General features: G+C 37.9%; 1 protein-coding gene across 1 annotated transcript in view; it reads right to left on the bottom strand.

Moving 5' to 3' along the window:
- The window catches only part of DNAH9 (dynein axonemal heavy chain 9), a 531,344-nt gene that overhangs the window by 350,553 nt on the left and 157,937 nt on the right, over window positions 1–22,854 (bottom strand). The window contains exons 23-27 of the mRNA XM_069076799.1: window positions 11,590–11,742; window positions 7,225–7,350; window positions 6,168–6,407; window positions 5,434–5,594; window positions 1,765–1,921 (exon numbers count right to left, since the gene is read on the bottom strand). Coding sequence (XP_068932900.1) covers window positions 1,765–1,921; window positions 5,434–5,594; window positions 6,168–6,407; window positions 7,225–7,350; window positions 11,590–11,742 — 837 coding nt within the window. The remainder of the gene's footprint in view (window positions 1–1,764; window positions 1,922–5,433; window positions 5,595–6,167; window positions 6,408–7,224; window positions 7,351–11,589; window positions 11,743–22,854) is intronic.

Raw genomic sequence — 22,854 nt, 5'->3', positions numbered from 1 at the left:
TTTCCCATCTCAGGGCCACAGCTTTAGTTTGGGATCTGAACTCAACCTCATGATTGGATTATCTTACCTCCAATCTTTTACCCCCTCTAATGCAACCTACCTACCCACCACTATATCAATTTAAAAAAAATGCTGACTCCAGTCTCTTTCCCTTTTTAAAAAATGTAACCTATTGCAAGTTAATGTTACTCAGGATTAATTTTAATTACGCCACTTCTAAAAACTGTTAATGGTTCCCTTGATAAGTATAAACATGAACAAAGGCTTGGAAAGAACATGCTTTCTGTAGAGTAAGGAGACCAGCTGGGTCAGAGCATATCAGATGTTAATCTCCAACAGAGCTACTGACTAGTCCTTATCTTTCCCCCTCCCGTGCCTTTACTCTGCATAGAGCATACTCTCAACCTCATGCTGCTTTCTGTCAAAATCCTACTCATTTTACATGGTCCAGACTGTATTTTACCAAATATATGTAGCCTTTCCTAACTTTATCCCAGCAGGAAGCAAGTTCTCCTGCCTCTACATTCCCACAGCACCCTGTCTCTAACTTTATTACCTTTGCTTACATTATTACAATATTTGTGTATGTAATATTTCCTATAAGACTATAAATCTTTTTGAGGGCAGAGACTTAAAAAATATAGAAAAATCCTCACATTTAACATTTAGTAAATACTGTTGAACAAACTAATACATACATTTTTTTTAAGTCTACCTTCTTCCAAACTGTGGAAATGAAGAAAAAAACAAACTCTTTTTTACTATGTTAATCAATAAAAGTCACCAGATTAGGATGTCATTTAATGGAATGGGATAGATATTTTCAGTCTAAATTTTCATTTCCAATTATTCTCTATGTAAGACAATACCAGGAATACCAAATACACTTTACCAAAGGTCATTGGATAATGCGACCTTCTCCACTATCTAAAAGGTCAGTCCTTTAATGATGATGTTACATTTACAGATGCAGTGCTTTCAATACAAAGAAAATGTCACCAGAACTTACTCTAGATTTAATTTTAAATAAAATATTTTGATATTCATGATAGATTACATATAATAGAAATAATAATACTTGAAAATTGATTATTTCTCCCTTTCACTAAGTTTTTATAACTGCATAAATGAAATTCTTAGAAAATAGTCTAAATATCTGGCCTCTGTCTTTTGCTTTTTTTATTTAAGTGACCCAGGCCTTTTTCTTGTCCACTATTATCATTATATTCTGCTGGGTTAACCTTATATCAGATACCTTGAAGAAACAAACAATTTTATGCTTTATGAGAGGATCAGTGATTTGATTATAGTGATGTGTCTATAAAATAGAGTTATTAACTGTATTTTCACATTGGTCTATTAAGGTCAATTAAGGATTAGTTTTGGGGATTCTAGATTCTAGAACACAAAATCTTGGAAACTGAAGGATTTTAGAGATATACAGTCAAACTCTGTTATATTATAGATGAGGAAACTGAATGTGAGGTAGGTCATATAACTTTCCCAGTTAGTGGCAGAGACAGGACTAAAATCAAATGCCCTAATCCTCAGTCCAATGTTCTTTTTACCAAAACATACAGCTTTCTCATATTAGAGAAGATTAAATAGGAGATTTTTTTAAGCTTGATACTTTTAAAGGCCTATAAAAAGTTTCTAAGAAGTAGACATGAAATGACATGCTAGTTACCTGCCCCCAACCAGGGAACTAATGTAGGGGGAGGGGAAAACAGTTTCCTCATCAAACAGGAAAATAAGATCACATACCTTGTAGTCCATTTGCTCAGAGCAGTTAAACACATATACCATGATACCCAATGCTCGACCCAGGTCCTTGGTAGTCTCAGTTTTGCCAGTGCCCGCAGGTCCTGCTGGAGCCCCACTCATGGTCAGGTGCAGAGACTGTGTAAGTGTAACATAACATCTGCCAAGAAGCAAGGAACCTCGGAGTCAGAATGAATGTGAAGTGAAGGGAATGGGGTCAGGGAGGGAAATCACAGGAGCTTTGCTGACACTGCTTTGTCCTGGGGACACAGTTTGCTAATGCCATTAACAAAAAGGGAATTTCAGTGATCCTGGAAGATTTCTTTGTAAATCAAAATACCAACTTTGGAAAGAGTAATTACATTTGTTTGTCCTCCCATGATTTGTTTTAAGTGATTGGTGATGGAAGAGACTAGGTACCAAACCTGATTCTCATCTTTTAAAAGTAAGATTTTTATTTACACTTGGCCCAAGCTAAAAATGGACTTATCAGATTGATAGTAAAATATTTTCGTGGTATAAATGAAGCTGGTTGTTTTTATTACTTTGAAAACAACAGCAATTATGGCAAAAATAACATGCTTAAAAAAGAAAGAACATTCTGTCAGACACCAGACAAAACCTAATTATAGATAAATCTCATTTTGTACATGTTAGATTCACAAACTCAAAGTTGGGTAGACTTTGGAAGTCATCTTGTCTAACCCTGCATCCAAGAAGGAATTCCATGAGATTGGCATCTAGCACATGCAATGTTAGGAAGCTCACTACCATACAACATAGCCCATTTCATTGACAATGTTAATTATTAGAAAGTTCTTTTCTATGTAACACCCTTCATTCTATAGCTGACTCTCACCAGTTCAAAGGACTGTCTGGCATTAGGTTGTTGAGTAGAGATAAAGTGTAAGAGAAAGTCACAAAGCTAGAGGAGAGGGTTATTACATGCAGCAAATTAAAAGTTTCAAGGTTTCAAGGCAGATAGGATGATTATTGCTCCCCAGATCAAGTCACTGAGTCTATTCAACCCATTCTACAACATGTGAGCCAAGGCCAAAATCAAAATGATGTCCCTGCTAATGAAAGAACAACATAAACTGACCTCCATGAGTCACAGTTTGTGATGGATCCTGTGTTCCTATACAAATTAGAGTTCTTAGTTTTGAAGGGATTGTCTCCGAGACTGTGCAGGGAGCTCAAAATCAAGTATGACTGAAAGGTATCTTCTGATTGCATTTTGACCAGTGCTAAGTTGGACCCAGCCTGTCCAAGATAGTTAGCAATTCTAGTCAACTAAGAGTACTATAGGGTATGGAAGACTAATGTTAATAATGCAAATCCTCTTTTTCTTGTGAGTCTGAAGCTAAGGTGACTCCATGAGAATGAAAACAATTTGTGATATTCACGGAGATGGACCTTTGTTACAAAGTTATCATAGCTGAGAATATGGGACTTTTATCAACATGCTATCCTTGTTTATAAACTTTGTTTCATTGAACTAATGCTCTTTGCCATAACTGCACTTCAATGACTGGCAGTGGGAGCAATTGCAGGATAAATGGCTACAAGAGGCTAATTCCACATGTGGAAGTAGCTTGGTGGAACAAGTCCTTTGTAGCTCTTGGTTTAAATGAACTCCCTCTTCCCAGAGACTGAGGTAATAGATGGAAGATTGTGACATTTTCCTCTTCTTTCCTCCATTTTCTGCCATCCCTTCCCACCCACCCCACCCACCCTCATTCATAAGTCACTGAGTCTATTCAACCTATTCTATAACATGTGAGCCATGTGATTTCTCCTCTTGATACACACACACACACACACACACACATTAATAACACATATCCCTTTGGAGAAGTTCACTGATGTTAATTAGTTTAAAAAAAAACTGGGGGGATAATCACTGGGGGTTAGTATTGGGGGGAACATGCCAGATTGGGGCCTTGAATTAATGGCATTAGAGGATAGATTTCTTACACCTTATTTCCCAATAAGTACTCTTTAATCCAGTGACACTGGCCTCCCAATTATTCCATAAACAAGATACAAGATACTCCATTTCTAGCTCTGGGCACTTTTTCTGGCTGTTTCCCATGCACAGGGAGAATACTCTCCCTTGTTTGTTCCAACTGCTGACCTCCTTGGCTTCCTATTAAGTCCCAGCTAAAATCTCAACATCTACAGTAAGCCTTTCCCAACCCATCTCAATTCCATGACTTTCCCTCCTCTAATTACTTCCTGTTTATCCTTGCTTCATATATATTTAGTTGTATATTGTTTCTTACATTACATCATAAACTCCTTTTTGTTGCTGTTCATTCATTTCAGTTGTGACCAACTCTTCATGGTCCCCTTTGAGGTTTTCTTGGCAAAGATATTGGACTGGTTTGCTATTTCCTTCTCTAGCTCATTTTACAGATGAAGAAAATGAGGGCAAACAGGGTTAAGTGACTTGCCCAGTGTCGCACAGCTAGTAAGTTCAGATTTGAATACATATCTTCCTGACTTCAGATATGGAGCTCCATCTACAGTTCCACCAAGCTGCCCTGTTCATTGTTTATTGATTGATTGATAGCCCAGAGCTTCAGAAATACCCCAGAACCCAGAAGGAGAGATGTAGCCTTGCTCAGAGACTAACTCAGTGAGATCTGGAGTTGGGATAGGGATCTTAAGGGTTTAGAAGAGCTACATAAGAATACACAACATATTTTAAAAACAAATACAAAGTAATTGGTGGGAAAAGCCATTGGAAGGCAGGAAAATCAGGAAAGGCTTCATGCTGAAAGTAGAGTTTGAGTTGAGTTCTGAAATAAACAAAGGATTCTAAGAGACAGGTAAGAAGGGAGTATGTTTAGGCATGCAGGACTGTCAAAGGTATAGAGAAAGAAGATAGGGCATTAGGTGTGTGAGGTATAGAAAGAAGGATAGTTTAACTGAACTGAAGTGTGCAAGAATAATATGGCTAGAAAGATACTTTGGAACAAGGCTTTGAAGTGCTTGAAATACCAAAGAGAAGAGTTTGTACTTGATTTTGATGATGGATTTTATTGACTGGGGAACTATATTATCAGATGCTCTATGGGAAAATCACTTTGGTAGCTGTGTAAAGGATGGATTGGAGAGGAAAGAGAATAGAGATAGGAAGATTATTTTCTGTCATGCCAATTGTGGTCACAGGATCATAGAATTTCATAGTTGAAAGAGGAACTTAGGAGCCATCAGTTCCAGTTCATATACAAAAAGGAATCTCCATTGAAATATACCTGACAAGTGGTTACCCAGTCTCTGCCCAAAGACATCCAGTGAGGGAAAATTTTCCTGAGGTAGCCTGTTCCACTTTTTGACAACTCTATCATTGGGAAGATTTTCCTGATGTCAGGTTCAAATTTACATTTTTTTTTCTATCCATTACTCCTTTTCCCATCCTCTTGGGACAAAAAGAACAAGTCTACTCCTTCCACAAGACAGCATTTCAATTACTTTAACACAGTTATTACATACTCACCTAAATCTTGTCTTTCCCAGACTATACATCCCTAGTTCCTACAACACACCTGAGTAGACATGGAGTAAGATTTAAGGAGCAAATTATTTGGTAGTCCAATATTCTTCCTCAGTCAAGAAAGGCTTACAAATTCTGTTTGTGAGAGAACAGAGGAATCTAGCACTCACCTGTCTGTCAGAGGGGTAATCACCAGGCGGGGTGTGTTACCCAGGTACTCATAGGAGTACAGGAATTCAGCGTCACAAATGTTGGCAAAGCAATGTTTCTTCTCATCATCCCATCGATGGCGTAGCTGGGACAGCCATAGAAAAGCCTGGGTGCTCTCTACCTATAGAAAGCAACAGAATAAATAATAGAGGCTTATGGTTGTGATGATACAACTAGCACTTTGGGCACACAGCACACAGGACTTAGATTTATATAATCATAGAGTCATAGAACATTGTTCTATGTTGGAAGTAACTTTAGTTGGACTGAATCTAGCCCCATCATATAACAGAAGATAAAAACAAGATTCAGTGATGTGAAGTGCCTTGCCCAACATCACAAAGTGATGGACCTAAAAGTTCTTGGGCGTAAAATAGTGCCTTTTGACCTAGGCTTAACAAACAGTTGTTTTCAGCATATAAAAGCATCAGCAAACAGTTGCCACTGGCAAGGAAAACACAGGGATACGGTCCAGTATTTTTAATACATCATTTAGTAAGGGAGTTTTCAAGAGGTGACTGTACTCGTACTACTATTCTCTGCTCCTCCCCCTTTTGTTCTGACTATGACTATGAATAGACGGAGGCTACCTCGTGATTTTCTAGGTTTATATCTCCCTAGAACCTGAAACTCCATTTGGACAAAGTTGGTATAGCTCTCATGTGCCCAGGTGCCCAAGCTGCCGGCAGCCAACCTTCTGAGAGATCATCTTGGCCACTACATCCCGGGCGTGTACATCAATAGTACAGATGGTCATGACTTTTTGTCGGTCACCCTTGGAGAGCTGGCCAATTAGCATGGTGATCAGGGTGTTAAGTTGAGTAACTTGTTTCTTATGATATTCCTTCATGGCACTTTCATACCCCTCCTCCAGTCTGGCAAAGGCAATGCCCACCTCAGTGGTCCACCAGATCTGGGTGCAGGTCAAAGACACCTGTAGGGTAAAGAATCATTTTGGTTAGCTGATTAAATGTCCAAATCTGCAGATAAGCTCTCTACCAAATAGCAAAGACCTAGGGTGTTACAAATCCTTCTTTTGCCCATTATAATTTGCCACTATATTGAATACTTGGTGAATTGGAGAACTTAAATAAGAAGCAGAAAAAAAGGATTGGCTCCTAGGAAGCCTATAGCTTAGGTAAGGTGACACACAGACATGCTTTAGCCAGTTACTGGATTTCAAAAACTGTTTCACTGATCTCAAGGTCAGCTGCTCTCTTGGGATATTATATAGTTAAATTCTATTATGTACTTAAATTCTATTATATAATTAAATTCTACTGGGAGGCACTATACTTCAATAGGCCACATTTTTTTTCCTGTCTATGAAAACCAATATAATACTTTATGCAATTATTGTATTTCTTAAAAGTTGCATATAAATTCTACTTTTGGAAATTAAATTTTACTTTGAAGGCAACTAGTTGAACTCTTTTTTTGAGGACTGAGGTCATGTAAAATACTTTTGTAATACAAATAGTCACCACCAATTTATCTGTCTTGTCAATTAATATTTTTGTACAGTGAATTTTGTATATTTTGTTAAAGCAGGGCCCAAGTTAGAAAGCAAAGCTCTTTCTAGGGTATGGAAAATCAGAAAAACTAGACCTGAAGAGACTGAGAAATGCAATCAGAAGGTAAAAAGTAAGACAGTTCTGCTGCTTGAGGAGTAAATCCACTTTTGAAGCTACAAAAAGGGAAACAAGTGGAAAAAATTTCCAGGTACAAAAGAGTCCTTTTAAAGAAAATACCTGAGCAGGGTAGTCAAAAAGCCACTGTTCCCTAGGTTTCTCTTCATAGGCAGTGACACCTTCCATCATTTCATGTCTCACAGTAGCTCTCATGTGATCAAGCACATGATTCAACCAGATTTCAACCTAAAAGAATTCAAGGTCAGAGAATGCTTTTATGCACTTAGGTGGTTGTGATGATCATGGTATAACAGGAGGATGAGCAGTTTGTTAGAAGGGAATCTATTAGGGTATATTTTCAGCTTAAGTAAATACAAGAGGATTGAGTTCAGTTTTCATTTATTTTTGGGATACGAACCCAAATTAGGAAATTCAGGGATTTAGGTGTATTGAAGCTGACCCTGGAAATCACAATATTATAGATTCAAGAGTTAGAAAGGACCTTGGAGTCCATCTAGTTCAATGCCTAAATTTATAGATTAAGGAAATTAGACCAAACATAGTTAAGTGACTGATGTTTATGGCTCAAAGTAGTTAAAAGTCACACATCAATAAAATGTGTCCTCTTTCACACCTCTCAAAGTAACTTAAAGCTTTCAACTGTATTGAGCATTTAGTACATGGGGCTGAAAAGTGCTAAAAGGAAATAAAGGGTGTATATAAGTCTTTGAAACTGAAATAATTATGGGATAGAAAATTTAGAATGGAGGAACAAATGGTAGGATGCCAAAAACAAATTAAAAAAAAATTTATTAAAGGATTGCTATGTGCTGGGCACTGTGCTAAGTACTGGGGCTACAAAAATAAAAGCAAAGATAGTCCCTGCTGTCAAAGAACTTATATTTGAAAGGAGGAAGATAACACTCATAGAGGAATGGTAGCCAGGGAGGATATTGTGGTTTGGAAAGTTACAAGGGAGTTACAACTTTGTGCTCCTATTGGCACTAGGGTGATTGAGAATTTTGCTTCAAAGAGATGGAACCAAATTGAACTGTTTTTTCCCAATTTTAGTCAAGTGAATCCTGGGTTTTGTACCATAAACATATGTTTTATTCATTTATTTGGTTGCATTTTTCATTCTGTTGTTTTTAAGAATGGAAATTACTTTAAGGAAATGAGAGAAATCATTATTTTCTATTATATTAATAATCAACGATTAAATTAGTATTAAGGCTTCTCTTTATTTCCTCATTCAGGGACCAGCCCCTGTAAGTCAGCCAGTGTCTGAGGGATATTTCTGATAGATGAGATTGCCCAAATCCTCTCGGAACATGATCCTTCATCCCAGATGGGACCTCAGTCATCTAGGAGACCTTACTTCTGTTTAGAATGTAAACAGAATTTATCTAGGTGAATTCCATGACCAAAGCATTAAGTCCTTGTAAACTCCATGAGAGTTTAGGGTAACCCAGCTCATGAAGGAGAAAATCAACCAGAGTGGTCTAGATAGAGATGGATTCCTTTGTCCAGACTGCTAAAGGTGGCTGAGTCTCATGATGAAGCTAAGTTCTCAGCAGAAGGACCTAAAAGCTTTCATTCCACCTCATCATTTGAAAGTCTACCCCCTCATTAATTGTTCAGCAATCAGGATTGATTTCCTTCTGTCAGGAGAAACTCCATTTTCCAAAAGTATTTAAGGTTTTAGTGATCTCCATGATTTCATCTTTGGTTACCAAGAAAGACCACTGACCATCAATTTAATGATTATCAGCTAGTCTAATTAATACATTGATTATTAATTACCCAGAAACTCTGTCTCTCAGGCTTGTCTCAGAAACATGTAAATTTGTACCTCTTAAATATCATACTTCAAAGATTTAGATATTGCAGCAGCTATTGGTGGCTGCTGGTCAGGTGTTTCAAGGATCATCATACAAGCCCACAGTAAAGCAGGAACAGTCATACCAAAGAAGAAAGGAAAGTGTGGTTCAAAACAAAATAATTGACACATCATTTCTATGAAACGGCATAATTAGTCTTCAGAAAATAATCAAAGACCTTTAAAGGGACCTTAAGGGGCCCAGAAGGGGTTGTTATTGATTCCTTTACAGTGTAACATAGATTTCCTGAAGTTGGATGAACAGTGACAAAATCAGGAAAATGGTCATTTTTGCTGATGAAACTAAACTTTCATTCAAAGTTAAATGAAAACCATTGTTGGAAGGACTCCATATAAGCATATAAGATCTGAGTATCTTATCAGGCTGCAATACATTCATCCCAAAAATGTGTTAGGGAATTTATGCTTTTAGTGGGCACAGACATCTTGTCCTCATTGAGGGAATGATGAATTTTGATAGATACATTCATATACTGAGAAGTACTATTGTTCTCAAATTGTAGAAATTCCCAATTAGATGTGTAATAATGTAACAGCACCTTGCACCATACTACATGTCTCTAGCAGTGAAAAAATTCATCCAAGAGACAGAGAGAAATACATTCAAGTCTCTGGGAACTCTTCTGATTTTTATTATTTTTATATTAATATATTATATTTATTATATATTAATCTTAATCTTATATTTATTAAATATATCATTTGATATTAATAAATATATTATTTATTAAATTATTTAATTATTTATCAAAATTATGGTCTGGAATCAAGTCTAAATTGGAAACACCAAAGTGTTCCATCCAATGAGATATATGGTTCCATGATAAAGAATTAAAGAGTATGTTCCAAAAATCTTGTCAACTCAATGCCAAATCATATAAAACAAGTGGTTTCAGGAAAAGGAAAACATCCTGTACATTAAAAGTTTTTTTAAGATGGAAAAAAGTCATAAGATTTGTTGTATAAATCAAAATTGAACAATATATGTATCAATATTGTAAAAATAAAAAAATTAATTATTTTACTTTGCCCCAGTAAACTCGCATACCCCTCTATATCAGTGGAAGAATAAATCAAAAAGTAATTTGTGGGAAGCTCCCCAAAACTGAATCGAAATCACATAAATAAAAATCTTGAGGTTCTAGGCTATGATTATGAGTGTAACCTAATGGCAGTTTAGCTATGACTTACTGAAAGACTAGTCTCTGTGCTAGATGTTGACTGAGAGTATTATATGCCATTCAGTATTATTATAGTGATACTTTTTCATTATAACACTTTTAGTGCTTGATTCAGAATGACTCTTAAAACAGGAGTACGTGCAAGGACTATTAATCCCATTTTAGTGAGACTCAGAGAGGGTGAGTGAACTGACGATCACAGAGTTAGTAAATGTTAGGAAAAAAAAAAACTACACTTGTCTTCAAATTGTGACTATTGCTTTTTCCACTCTATTAGAGTGACTTAAGGTAGGGACTCCTTTTCATGTTGTTGGAAAGGGCCTATAAGAGGTCATAATTACAAATCAGGAAAAATAAAAGAAACTGGAGATGAGAATCATTGAAAAACCAAGCTTGGGCTCTTTTAAGGAAAGTGTATGCATATGACTGGATATTTTCCTACTCCGGGAATTCCAATTCCACCTTTAGATGAGTGGGCAGAGCACCAGGAGCAGATGAATCTCCCGCAAAGGTCACTTGGTATTAACGGCACACCCAATCCACAGTGAAAGTAGAGAATAGAAAACATGTCAGTTGGGCTGTAGGGAGGCAAAGGACGTATTTTCTCTGACTGAAAGTGATTCTAATTTTTAAATAACTGCAGGCCAATTTGCCCTAGGTCTATGTAGCAAGGCAGAGGAAAATAATTGGTCAGACTCCTCCATAAAAAGAGAGAGTGACCAAAAAAGAAACCAAATATGGGTCAAAACTGGGTAAATAAATTTATGGATTCATTGCTTCTTCATTCCATGCTAAGGCTGAGGAGATTACCTTCTATTTAAATCCCTCCTTTAGCCCAAGTCCTACCCTGGCACAAGTGTGAGATCTTCAGGCTCATTCTTCACACATACATACACACACACACAGATTACTGTAGGAGTTTTGAGGACTAGGTGTAATCCAGGATAAGTGAGCACTATTGTGATTATGAATCACAGGAACATGCACTCAAATTAGTTCTAGAGGCAAGTAACTGCTTGCTGTTTTCAGTGCTTTATTGGATCACTCAGGGAGCAAAAGGGAGTTTACTGATTTGAGCTAGATGCTTTTTTTCCCTTTTTGCATGGGAATAGTTCTTTGGGACAGAAAGAGATGGGAATCTGTGAATAACATTCAACATTAAAGTGGTCTTTAAAGTGATTTAAGTTAAATGAAGTTGAAAATTTACAGGAAAGAGATAGGCTTTTAAAAGGTTTTATATACAGTAGTTGAAGGAAAAGTAGATAATAGTTCTACTCTACTCATAAATGTCCAGCTCTCTAGGTTAATACTAATCATCTTAGAACTTAGCACTTTTCTTAGAACATCAAAAGAAGAGGGTAGCAGGTGAGGATATGAGAGAAAGTAAGTGCTTCTCCATTTTACCTGGCCACTACAGTCACAAGGCTCACTGAAATTTACATACTCCTCCTCTCTACTATACATGCCAAGGCTTTTCTTGGTTGGTTTTTGGTTGGAATCCACCTGGAATTTCATCCTAGCTATACTGTCAAACAGCTTGGAAAGATGGCGCTGAACCTACAAAAAAAACCATACAAAAGTTGAGAGATGTCAACAAGGTTAATTATCATCTTAAAAAGTACCCATTTGGGGCGGCTAGGTGGCGCAGTGAGTATAGCGCTGGCCTCGGAGTCAGAAGGACCTGGGTTCGGATCCAGCCTCAGACACTTCATGCGCACACACACACACACACACACACACACACACACACACACACACACACACTAGCTGTGTGACCTTGGGCAAGTCACTTAACCCCAATTGCCCTATCCTCCCCCCTCCAAAAAGCAAAAAAAAAAAAAAAGTACACAGTGAAAACTTATCACTGAGCTAGATATTGTGGTGTATAAAACAAAAAGATATAAAAGATACAGTTTTCATCTTTTGAAAAGTTATAATCTAGTTGGTGCAGGGGAAAGGGAAAGATGCTTGGGGAGAAGAGCATGGAGATGGGAATGACAGTAGCATGTGGGGCAACAGGCAAGAGACTGGTAGGGGTGTGAGAGATGAGGGGTGTTAGCAGAATGCCATTGTCAAAAAAGGTCATTGACTCACTTTTGTGAGAATCATGTTCTTTCCTCCCCATCAATCTCCTATATTCAATATCACTGTATATTATTACAAATTCTCCAATATTCATCTCTTATTTCCAGTCATGATGTCTCTATCCTAAGTCAAGCTTTCATCATCTCTCTCTTGGATTATTACAGCAGTCTCCTAATTAGGCTTCCAGACTCCAGCCTTTCTCCTCTCTAATCCAGCTGCTAAATGACATGTGTAAAATGCATTTTATTTCATCTCCCAACTAATGTATTCATATTGCCTTTCCAATAAAAAACAAATTACCCAACCTGGCATTTAAAACTCTACATAATCTATCTTCCACCTTTCCCTTCTGTCTTATTGCACATTACTCCCCTTCACACATTTTCCATGCCAAACTGGAAAAAACTCTTCCCAAAGCACAGCATTCTGGCCTCTAACACCTTGCTTTTGTACAAGTAGCCCTTTATATCTGTAAGGCTCTCCCTTCTCAACTATGTCTTACAGATTGTATATACTTCAAAACACAGTTCAGCTATCACTTCCTACGCAAGACCTTTTCTGACACTCCCAATTCCCAGTACTCTTTCTCTCTTCAAATTACCTTGTTATACTGTGTATATTATTTAGATATATTTTATTATCCCCACAGGGAGAATGTAAGCACTTTGAGGAAGAAAGTTTCCTTCCTTTCTCCCCCTTTTCCTTCCTTCTTTCTTTCCTTCCTGCCTCTTCTCTTCTTCCTCCTCCTTGCTATAGTGTCTGGCTATAGGATACCTTTATCAAGTCTGTTGAATTGTATTTGACAGCAAGGAGGATTTTCCTATGAGTTGTACAATATAGAGTGTGTTATTTTTGTGGTTTGGGTTTTTTTTTCTTTCAACAGTACTATGTAACTCCTATATATTTAAAAAGTAAAAACTGGTCTCTAGGAGGAACTCATTTTTACTCTTCAGTCTGTTAAGGAGAATAAAATGTTCCTTGATGGAAGAGAAAACAAAGGTAGGAGGAAGAAATAAAATATAAAGGAAATAAGATGTTAAGGAAGAGATTAAATATAAAGAGGTAGAGGGGAATTCTGTGTCAGGAAGTATCACCCAAAATTTGTGGGCCTATAATAGGTATGAAGTTCTTCCTACAGAGAGAAGAGCTGGATCATCTCTGGAGGAAGCAGCTTCTTGTGCTCCAAGAAATACTGATGTGGATTCACAGGTGCTATCAGATACAATGCCATCTATTGTATCCATTGTCATCAATCAGCCAATCAAGAGGCATTTATTAAGAACCTACTATGGAAAACCAAAAAAAGCCTCTTATGGGCCGGACTCTGGCTGAGGGATACAAAGGTAAAAATGAAGTAGTTTATGCCTTAAGGACCTTATATTCTATTACAGAAGACAACATAGACATATTTAAGTATACACATGTAACCTGGGCATGATGTTCACCACTAGCACTTACCAGGAGCTAGGGCTCCTTTATCCACACTGATAGGTCAGGGTGGTTCCCCACACCCCTCCCCAAAAAACAAAACAGTGTAGTCATGTAGCTATAACTTCCTCTCAGGGTCCTGGGGGGGGGGGAGGAACTGTATCTATTATTCAATTGTGGCTCTTGAGTTCCCACTAATGTACTTCTCATTTAAGGTGATAAGAGCAACTCTTAAACATAAAACATTTACAAAAGAAGGCAAAGTGATAACATAATATATAACACAATACAATATTTCATCTATAAATCTGGTTCACAATCTCATACCAATGCAAATAGTGTTTGTGGCAGAGAGTGGCACCAAAGTACAGAAATCTAACAGTGAAGCACATGGACAGGAAAACCCATGTACTTTGAGCAACTTACAGCTCCAGAGAGTAAGACTTGATGTCCTTGATCTCTTTAGACAACAGTTGGGAGGAAAGGATTCTGAGAAGATTCAGAAAATTCTAAGCTCTCAAGATTTTCCCCCACAAAAGAAATAAAATAGCACCTTAGGGCGAACAAAGTAAAGGTAAAAATAAATAAGAATAGGGGCACAACTGGGGTCTTCCTGGGACAATTTGAGAAGATAAGAAGAAAAATCCCAGGACAAGGTTTGGTCCCAATGAAGAGTAAACTCCTCCAGGCTAAGGTCCGCTTTAACAACAAGAGGTAAGCCAAACAATAAGCTTCAAGTCCTGGGGTTAGTTGGTTTGAGAGACTGCCTCAGTCCCAGCCACAAGAACCCACCCCAAGGATAGTGAGGGGTGTTGGGCAATTGTATTTAGGGGAAGCAGTGTTGTTCAAGGTTGTCAGCCTCACTCTCTCTTCCAAAGTCATTGCAGTCCAGGGGCAGGACAAAAGTTAAGATGACTTAGCAATGGTTTGGGATGCAGTGGATGACCACTCTTAAGTGCTTCACATCTCCAGCTTTGGCCACCTTTGTGGCCTTTGAAACAAATTGTTGTCATCTGCCTATTCTGCTAGGGGAATTTTTCACATGCTTCAGGTAGACATCCTCCTAACTCACTGATGGTTTCAGTGGACCTTTGTAGCCAAGAACAAAATTGGTATAAACTGGGGAGTCAAAATACCCACTTTCCTTCATTCCTTTCCAGTCTTCTTTTACCCATTGCTTGTTCAGTTGTTCAGTTGTATCTGACTCTTTTGTTACCCCATATGGGGTTTTCTTGGCCAAGACATTGGAGTGGTTTGCCATTTCCTTTTCCAGTGAATTAAGGTAAACAGAGGTTAAGTGACTTGCCCAAGGTCACACAACTAGTGAATGTCAGAAGCCAGATTTGAGCTCTGGTCAAGAACAAGCCTGGAGTCAGGGAGACTCATTTTCCCGAGTTCAAATCTGGCCCCAGATACTAACTAGCTGTGTGACTGTGGGCAAGTTACTTAACCCTGTTTGCCTCAGTTTTCTCATCTGTAAAATAAACTGGGGAAGGAAATGGCACACAACTTCAGTATCTTTGCCAAGAAAACCCCAAATTGGTTCACAAAGAATCCAACATGACTGAAACAACTTCCTGACTCCAGACCCAGCACTCTGGGCTAGCACCTCTGGTATGAGGGATTGCCAAGGTCTTTTTAGGGCTGTTAATCCACCTTTGATGTTCAGTTTTCATCCAACTTTCACCTGTGGCTCTAAGCATCTGTAGCATCCATAGTGGCCACACCCCAGAGAAACCTTCTGGGCAGACAAGTTAAACTTTCATTAAATAAAGTGTTCACATAAGAAAGCAGCATTAATTTTCATGAAATGAACATAAGGTATTTGGTATGTGTGTCTGACAGGGGATGAGGGAGTGAGGGAGGGTAGGCAGCACTAGATACCATCTAGGGGAATCAGAAAAAGCTTCATGGAGTGAACAGAACCAGAACACTATACAAAATAACACCAATATTATAAGGATGAGCAACTGTGAAAAACTCAGCTACTCTGAATAAGACAAAGAACCAAGACAATTCCAAAGGACTCATGATGAAAAATGCTATTTACCTCCAGAGACACTCTTGAGTATAGACTGAAGTATACTTTTATTTTACTTTATTTTTCTAGGGTGTGTGTGTGTGGGGGGGGGGTATCTTCTTTTGCAACATGACTAATAAGGAAATGTTTTACATGACTATATTATTTGCCTTCTCAATCAATGGAGGAGGGGCAAGTGGGAAGGAGAAAATTTGGAACTCAAAAATTTAATAGAATAAAGGAAAAATCATCATTTTTTTTCTTTTTGGAGGGGGAAAGGTAGGGCAATTGGGGTTAAGTGACTTGCCTAAGGTCACACAGCTAGTGTTGAGTGTCTGAGGCCAGATTTGAACTCAGATCCTCCTGACTCCAGGGCCAGTGCTCTATTTTCTGTACCGCCTAGTCACTCCTAAAGGGACAACTTTTAACACTCTCTTCAATGGTAAACTGATGTAATCATCATGCTCCAAATGAGAACTAAGGACATCAATACCAAACAATTTTTTCAATTTTAATGAGATTTCTTTTACATTTCTATAATAACTGAATGTAGTCACATGGAACCTGTGGTGGGAGGACTTTGCTGAAGGGAAGCAGAGCCTACAGGAAGTTGGTCGGAGCTAGCAAGATGGTGAGGAAGAGAGGACACTCAGGCAAGGAATCAGATAGGCTCATGAGTAGATATTGACCTTGTATTGGTTTGTGGGAAGGCTGAAGGATGTTGTGGCTCTTAGCATTATTATGGCTTCTTAATATCTTTGATACTATGATGGAATCAGATTACTGGTTTTGGAATTTGGTTCTCTGGTATCTATATAAATACTTTAGTTCTGTCCTCTATATGGAGAGTTTGGTATATTTTGCGACCAAATGTTATGCAATACTTATAGTCATGGTCTTTATCGTGATTGTGGGTGCTGTAAATATTGCATTGGCACTACGCATGTTTACAGAATATTAAAGTTTGCAAAGTGCTTTACATACATTGTCTCACTTGAATCCCCTAACATTGTGGGGTACAGACTACAGATGTTGTCTTTATCATCTAGATGAAAAATCTGATGCTCAGAGAGCACAAATTACTGGCCCACAGTCAAATAATTGTGAAAGGTAGGATTAAAAGATAGTTCTTCCTGAACTAGTTCTTCCTGAACTAGTTCTTCCTGACCTCTTTCCACTACACCATCCATGTTCTATGACAATTTTAATTGTGGGAATATAGAAACAGCAATGATATACTGTGAGAAGGAAGATACTCCCTCTCTGTGGATAGATTTTTTGCAGGGGAGGGGGGAGGTCTAAGAACTTGGATAGGAAAAAAATTTATATTTTATCATTTATTTTTCTTTTAAAAAATTATTGAACATTTTATTTTCCCCCAATTATATTTAAAAACAATTTTAAACATTTATTTTTAAAACTCTGAGTTTCAAATTCTCTCCCTTCCTCTTTCCCACTCTGCTCCACTATTGAGAAAGCAAGCAATTCGATATAGGCTATATATGTGTTGTCATATCAAACATATCCATAATAGTCATGTTGTGAAAGAAAACATATACAAAAAACCCAAGAAAAATAAAGTTTTTTAAAAAGTATGCTTCAATCTGTATCCAGACACCATCAGTTTCATCATAAGTTCTTCAGAGTTGTCTTGGATTACTGTATTGCTGAGAATAACTGTCATTCATAGTTGATTATCTTACAACAATGCTGTTACTTTGTAGACAGTACATTTTACTTTGCATCAGCCAATGCAAATTTTCCAAGGTTTTTCTGATAGCATCCTGCCAATTATTTTTCATAGTACAATTGCATTCCATCATAATCACATAGCACAATTTGTTCAGCCATTCCTCAACTGATGGGTATCCCCTCAAAATTCTTTGCCCCCAGAAAAGAGCTGCTATAAATATCTTTGCACATATAGATCCTTTTTCTTTTTGTTTTTTTATCTTTTTGGGGATATAGACCTAGTAGTGGTATTGCTAGGTCAAAGGATATGCATGATTTTGTAGCCCTTTAGGCATAGTTCCAAATTGCTCTACAGAATGGTTGAATGAGTTCACAACTCCATCAACAGTGTATTAATGTCTCATTTTCCCCACAATCCCTCCAACATTTGTCATTTACCTTTTCTGTCCTACTAGACAATCTAATAGGTATTTGCATTTCTCCAATCAATACTGAGATAAATAGTATTTTTACATGGCTATAGATAGTTTTGATTATTTCATCTGAAAACTGATCATATATTTTGATCATTTATTAATTGGGGAATGGTTCTTACTTTTATAAATTTGACTCAGTTCTCTATGTTTGAGAAATGAAGGCTTTATGAGAGAAACTTGCTTCAAAATTATTTCCACAGTAACTACTGCTATCTGCATTCTCTCTATCTTCATCTTATTTTCCTCATTTATTTTATTCTCTCAGTCTTTTCACCCTGTCCCTTCTGAAAAGTTTTTTTTATTTATGACTACCCTCTTGCCCAACTTGCCCTCCCGTCTATCTCCACCACCCCCTTCTCTTATTCCCTTCCCCTCCTACTTTCCTGTAGAGTAAGATTTATATACCCAATTGAGTGTGTATGTCATTTCTTCTTTTAAGCAATTCTGAAGAGAGAATTCACTCACTCCCCCTAACCTTCCCACTCTTACCCTCCACCGTAAAAGCTTTTTTTGGCCTCTCTTATGTGACACAATTTACTCCATTTACATTCTTCCCTCAGCCTTTAATTTTATTTTTTAGATAGTATTTCTTCATATACAACTTACCCTGTATCCTCTATCTATATATACCTCTTTTAACTACCCTAATAACAATAAAAGTCTTATGAGTTACAAATATGATCTTCCCGTGTAGGAATGTAAACAGTTTAAACTTATTAAGTCCCTTATCATTCCTTTTCCTGTTTACCTTTTTATGATTTTCTTGAGTCTTGTATATGAAAGTCAAATTTCCTATTCAGCTCTGGTGTTTTCATAAAGAATGCTTAAAAATCTTCTATCTCACTGAATGTCCTTTTTTTTTTTTTCTATTTAAGGATTGTACTTAGTTTTGCTGGGTAGGTGATTCTTGGTTTTAATCCTATATCCTCTGCCCTCTGGAATATCATACTCCAAGCCTTCCAGTACTTTAATGTAGAAGCTGCTAAATCTTGTGGTATCCTCACTGTGGTTCTACCATACTTAAATTATTTCTTTCAGGATGTTTTTGATAATTTTCTCCTTAACCTGGAGATTCTGGAATTTGGCTCTGATATTCCTGGCAGGTTTACATTTTGGGATCTCTTTCAGGAGGTGATCAGTAGATTCTTTCAATTTTCATTTTATCCTCTGGTTCTAGAGTATCAAGAGCAGTTTTCCTTTATAATTTCTTGAAAGAAGATGTCTAGATTCTTTCTTTGATCATGGCTTTCAGGTAGTCCAGTCATTTTAAAATTATTTCTCCTGGATCTATTTTCCAGGTCAGTGTTTTTCCAATGAGATAGTTCACACTGTCTTCTATTTTTTCATTCTTTTGGTTTTGTTTTATTCTTTCTTGATTTCACATGAAGTTACTGGTTTCCATTTGCTCCATTCTAATTTTTGTTTGTTTTGCCTTTTTGGAGGGGGAAGGGTAGGGCAATTGGGGTTAAGAGACTTGCCCAAAGTCACACAGCTAGTTTTGTGTTAAGTGTCTGAGGCCAGATTTGAACTCAGGAACTCCTGACTTCAGGGCCGGTGCTCTATTCACTGCGTCACCTAGCTGGCCCTCCATTCTAATTTTTAATGAATTATTTTCTTCAGTGCATTTTTTTTGATCTCCTTTTACATTTGACCAATTCTACTTTTAAAGGCATCCTTAGGAAAGGGGGGCAGAGTCAATATGGCGGAGTAGAAGCAGGACCTCCCTGCTGCTCCGGCTTCCACCTTCCCCAATCCATGTAAAAAGGGGACTCTAAACAAACTTTGGAGCTGAAGAATCCACAAAATGACACAGAGAATCTAACCTCCTGCTGAGGACAGCCCAGCAGGCTGGCAGGAATCGGCCAGCACAGTGCTCTGGGAGCAGAGCTCAGCCCCACACCGAGGCTTCAGCCCCAGGGAGGGCCTGACCAGCCACTGCCTGGAGAGACTCCAGATCAGCAGCAGCTGTGGCCATTTCCAGATTTATCAACACATGATGTGAAGGACAAAGTGAGAGGTCAGTGCAGTCTGGACTTTGGGACCCAGTAGTTGGGAGTGCGTGGCTTTTGCCCCCAGGGCGAGAAGCTGCTGAGACGCCAGCACAGCCAGCCAGCGCCATGTGGCAGCTTCAGCTCCTGGCCTGCAGAGTGTAGGGTGACAAACCACCAGTCTGAGGGGTAATTGCTCTTGCTTTAACCTTCTTGGATCTGGATTGCAGTCTAGGGTGGAGGTCCTGGGGTGTATGTCCAGCTGGCCAGAGTGTGCGGAGACCTCAGAGAGGACACCCATCTAATACCTCTGCTAGATGAGAAAACCCCAGCGTTTGGGATGAAAGCTCCCATGTCTGCGGGCAGAGTCCTACTGTGGCAAAAAGCCCAAAAGTCAAGTGACTGAGGGGAGACATGACTAGGCAAAGGAAACAAAGCAGACAGAAGATTCCAACATTAGACTCCTATTTTGGGGACAAAAAGGAGCAAAGCATGGAACAGGAGGAAGACAGTGAAGTCAGAACTCCTGCACCAAAAGCTTCAAAGGAAAATATGAGCTGGTTACAGGCCATAGAGGACCTTAAGAAGCAGGTAAGAGAAGTGGAGGAAAAATTGGGAAGAGAAATGAGAATGATGCAAGAAAATTATGAAATGAGAGTCAACAGCCTGACTGAAGAAAATAACACTTTAAAAAACAGACTGACTCAAATGGCAAAAGAGGCTCAAAAAGGCAATGAGAAGAGGAATGCCTTAAAAAGCCAAATTTGCCAGATGGAAAAAAAAGCTCAAAAGCTCACTGAAGAGAATCATTCCTTCAGAATTATATTGGAACAAATGGAAACTAATGACTTTATGAGAAATCAAGATGTTGTTGAACAAATCCAAACAAATGAAAGAATAGAAGGCAATGTGAAATATCTCATGGGAAAAACCACTGACATGGAAAATAGATCCAGGAAAAATAATTTAAAAATTATTGGACTACCTGAAAGCCATGATCAAAATAAGAACCTAGAAATCATCCTCCAGGAAGTTCTCAAAGAAAACTGCCCTGATGTTTTAGTACCAGAGAGCAAAACAGAGCTTGAAAGAATCCACCGATCTCATCCTGAAAAAGATCCCAAAAAGAAAACTCCTAGGAATATTATAGCCAGTTCCAGAATCCCCAGATTAAGGAGAGAATATTACAAGCAGCCAGGAAGAAACAATTTGAATATTGTGGAAACACAATCAGGATAACCCCGGATCTGGCATTCTTGTTGAAAAAACCAAAGTTGAATAAAAAATTTGACATTCAGATACAAGAAGCAAGAGAAGCATGAGAAGGTAAACAGGGAAAAGAAATCATAAGGAACTTATCAAAGTTGAACTCTTAACATTCCTACATGGACAAATAATAATTGTAACTGATGAAACTTTTCTCAGTAGTTGAAGGGAATAGAAATATATATGTCTATATATGAGGGTATATGGACATATGAATACATATGTGAATGTGTGATTATGTTTACAGGTATACATATGGGACCAATTTAACCAGAAGGGATGATACTTAAAAGGTGAAATTAAGAGGTGAGAGAGGAATATAATGAGAGGAGATGGGGAGAGACAGAATGGGGTAAACTGTCTCATATAGAAGAGGCGAGGGAAAATGGTTACAATGGAGGGGAAGAATAGGAAAGCAAAAGGGAATGGGTCAACCTTATTCCCATTGAATTTGGTTTGAGGAGGGAATGAAATACATACTAAATAGGGTATCTCACCCTACAGAAGAGTAGGGGGGGAAGGGGATGAAAGTGGACATGATGGAAGGGAGGGCACGCTGGGGGGGAGGGAAATTGGGAGCACCCACTTTTGATAAGGGATGAGATCAAAGTAGAGAATAGAACAAGTGGGAGGTGGGATAGGAAGGAGGAAAATATAGTCAGTCTTTTACAATATATCTACTATGTTATATTTTTTTTTGTATTAGCCACCCATGTACAACCTATACTGAACTGCTTATCTTCCCAGTAAGGGTGGGAGATAAGGGAGGAAGGGAATAAATCTGGATTTCAAATTTTTAAAATCAAATACTCAAATATATATACTATTATTAATACTATTTTACATGTAATTGGGAAAGAAGATATACAGGCACTGGGGCATAGAGATCCACTGGAACAGTTGAAAGGGGTATGAGACAAAATATGGGAGAGAGCACATTGGAGGAGGGGACATCCTGTGGGACTGCTATTTTAGGTGGTGGGTGGGGGAAAAACAGGGAGAAAATTTGTAACTCAAATTCTGGCGGAAATTAATGATGTAAATCAGAAGTTAATAAAGCATTTGAAAAAAAAAGAAAGAGAGAGACAGAGAGAGAGTAAGGAAACTGGAAAGGAAAGGTAGGAGAAGGCTAGGATATTAAGGGTTTTGGATGCCAAACGGGGGGTTTTATATTTGATCCTGAATGTTAATACACGAAATCATTAAAGAGTGCTATATTTAAAAAAAAATAAAGGCATCCTTCTCCTCACTGTCTTTTTGAACCTCTTTTACCATTTGCTCCAGTCTGTTTTTTAAGGTGTTATTTTCTTCAGTATATTTTTATTTCCCCTACATTTTTCATGATTTTCTTGCATCACTCTCATTTTCTTCCCAATTTTTCCTCTTTTTCTCTTACTTGATTTTCAAAATCCTTTTTGAGCTCTTCCATGGCCTGAGACCAATTCATATTTTAGGTTTTGGATGGAGGAACTTTGACTTTGTTGTTTTCTTCTTAATGTATGTTGTGATCTTCCTTGTCACCATCGTAACTTTCTATAGTCAGAGTGTTTTCCATTCTTTGTTCATTTTCCCCAGCCTATTTACTTGACTTTTAACTCTTTGTTAAAGTAGGGCTCTGTTTTCAAGATGGAGGGTATACTGTCCTAAACTTCAGGGGTTTTGTGCAGCTGTTTCCAGAGATACTTCTAGGGACCTGTAAATTTTCAGGTCTTCC

This window comes from Petaurus breviceps, unplaced genomic scaffold (genome assembly GCF_028583685.1).
Source record: "Petaurus breviceps papuanus isolate PSGF00001 unplaced genomic scaffold, PetGlider_PUasm1.0 90925, whole genome shotgun sequence".
Taxonomy (NCBI): Eukaryota; Metazoa; Chordata; class Mammalia; order Diprotodontia; family Petauridae; genus Petaurus; species Petaurus breviceps.
Note: the sequence above shows the minus strand (reverse complement) of the source record. Positions and strands in the feature narration are given on the sequence as shown.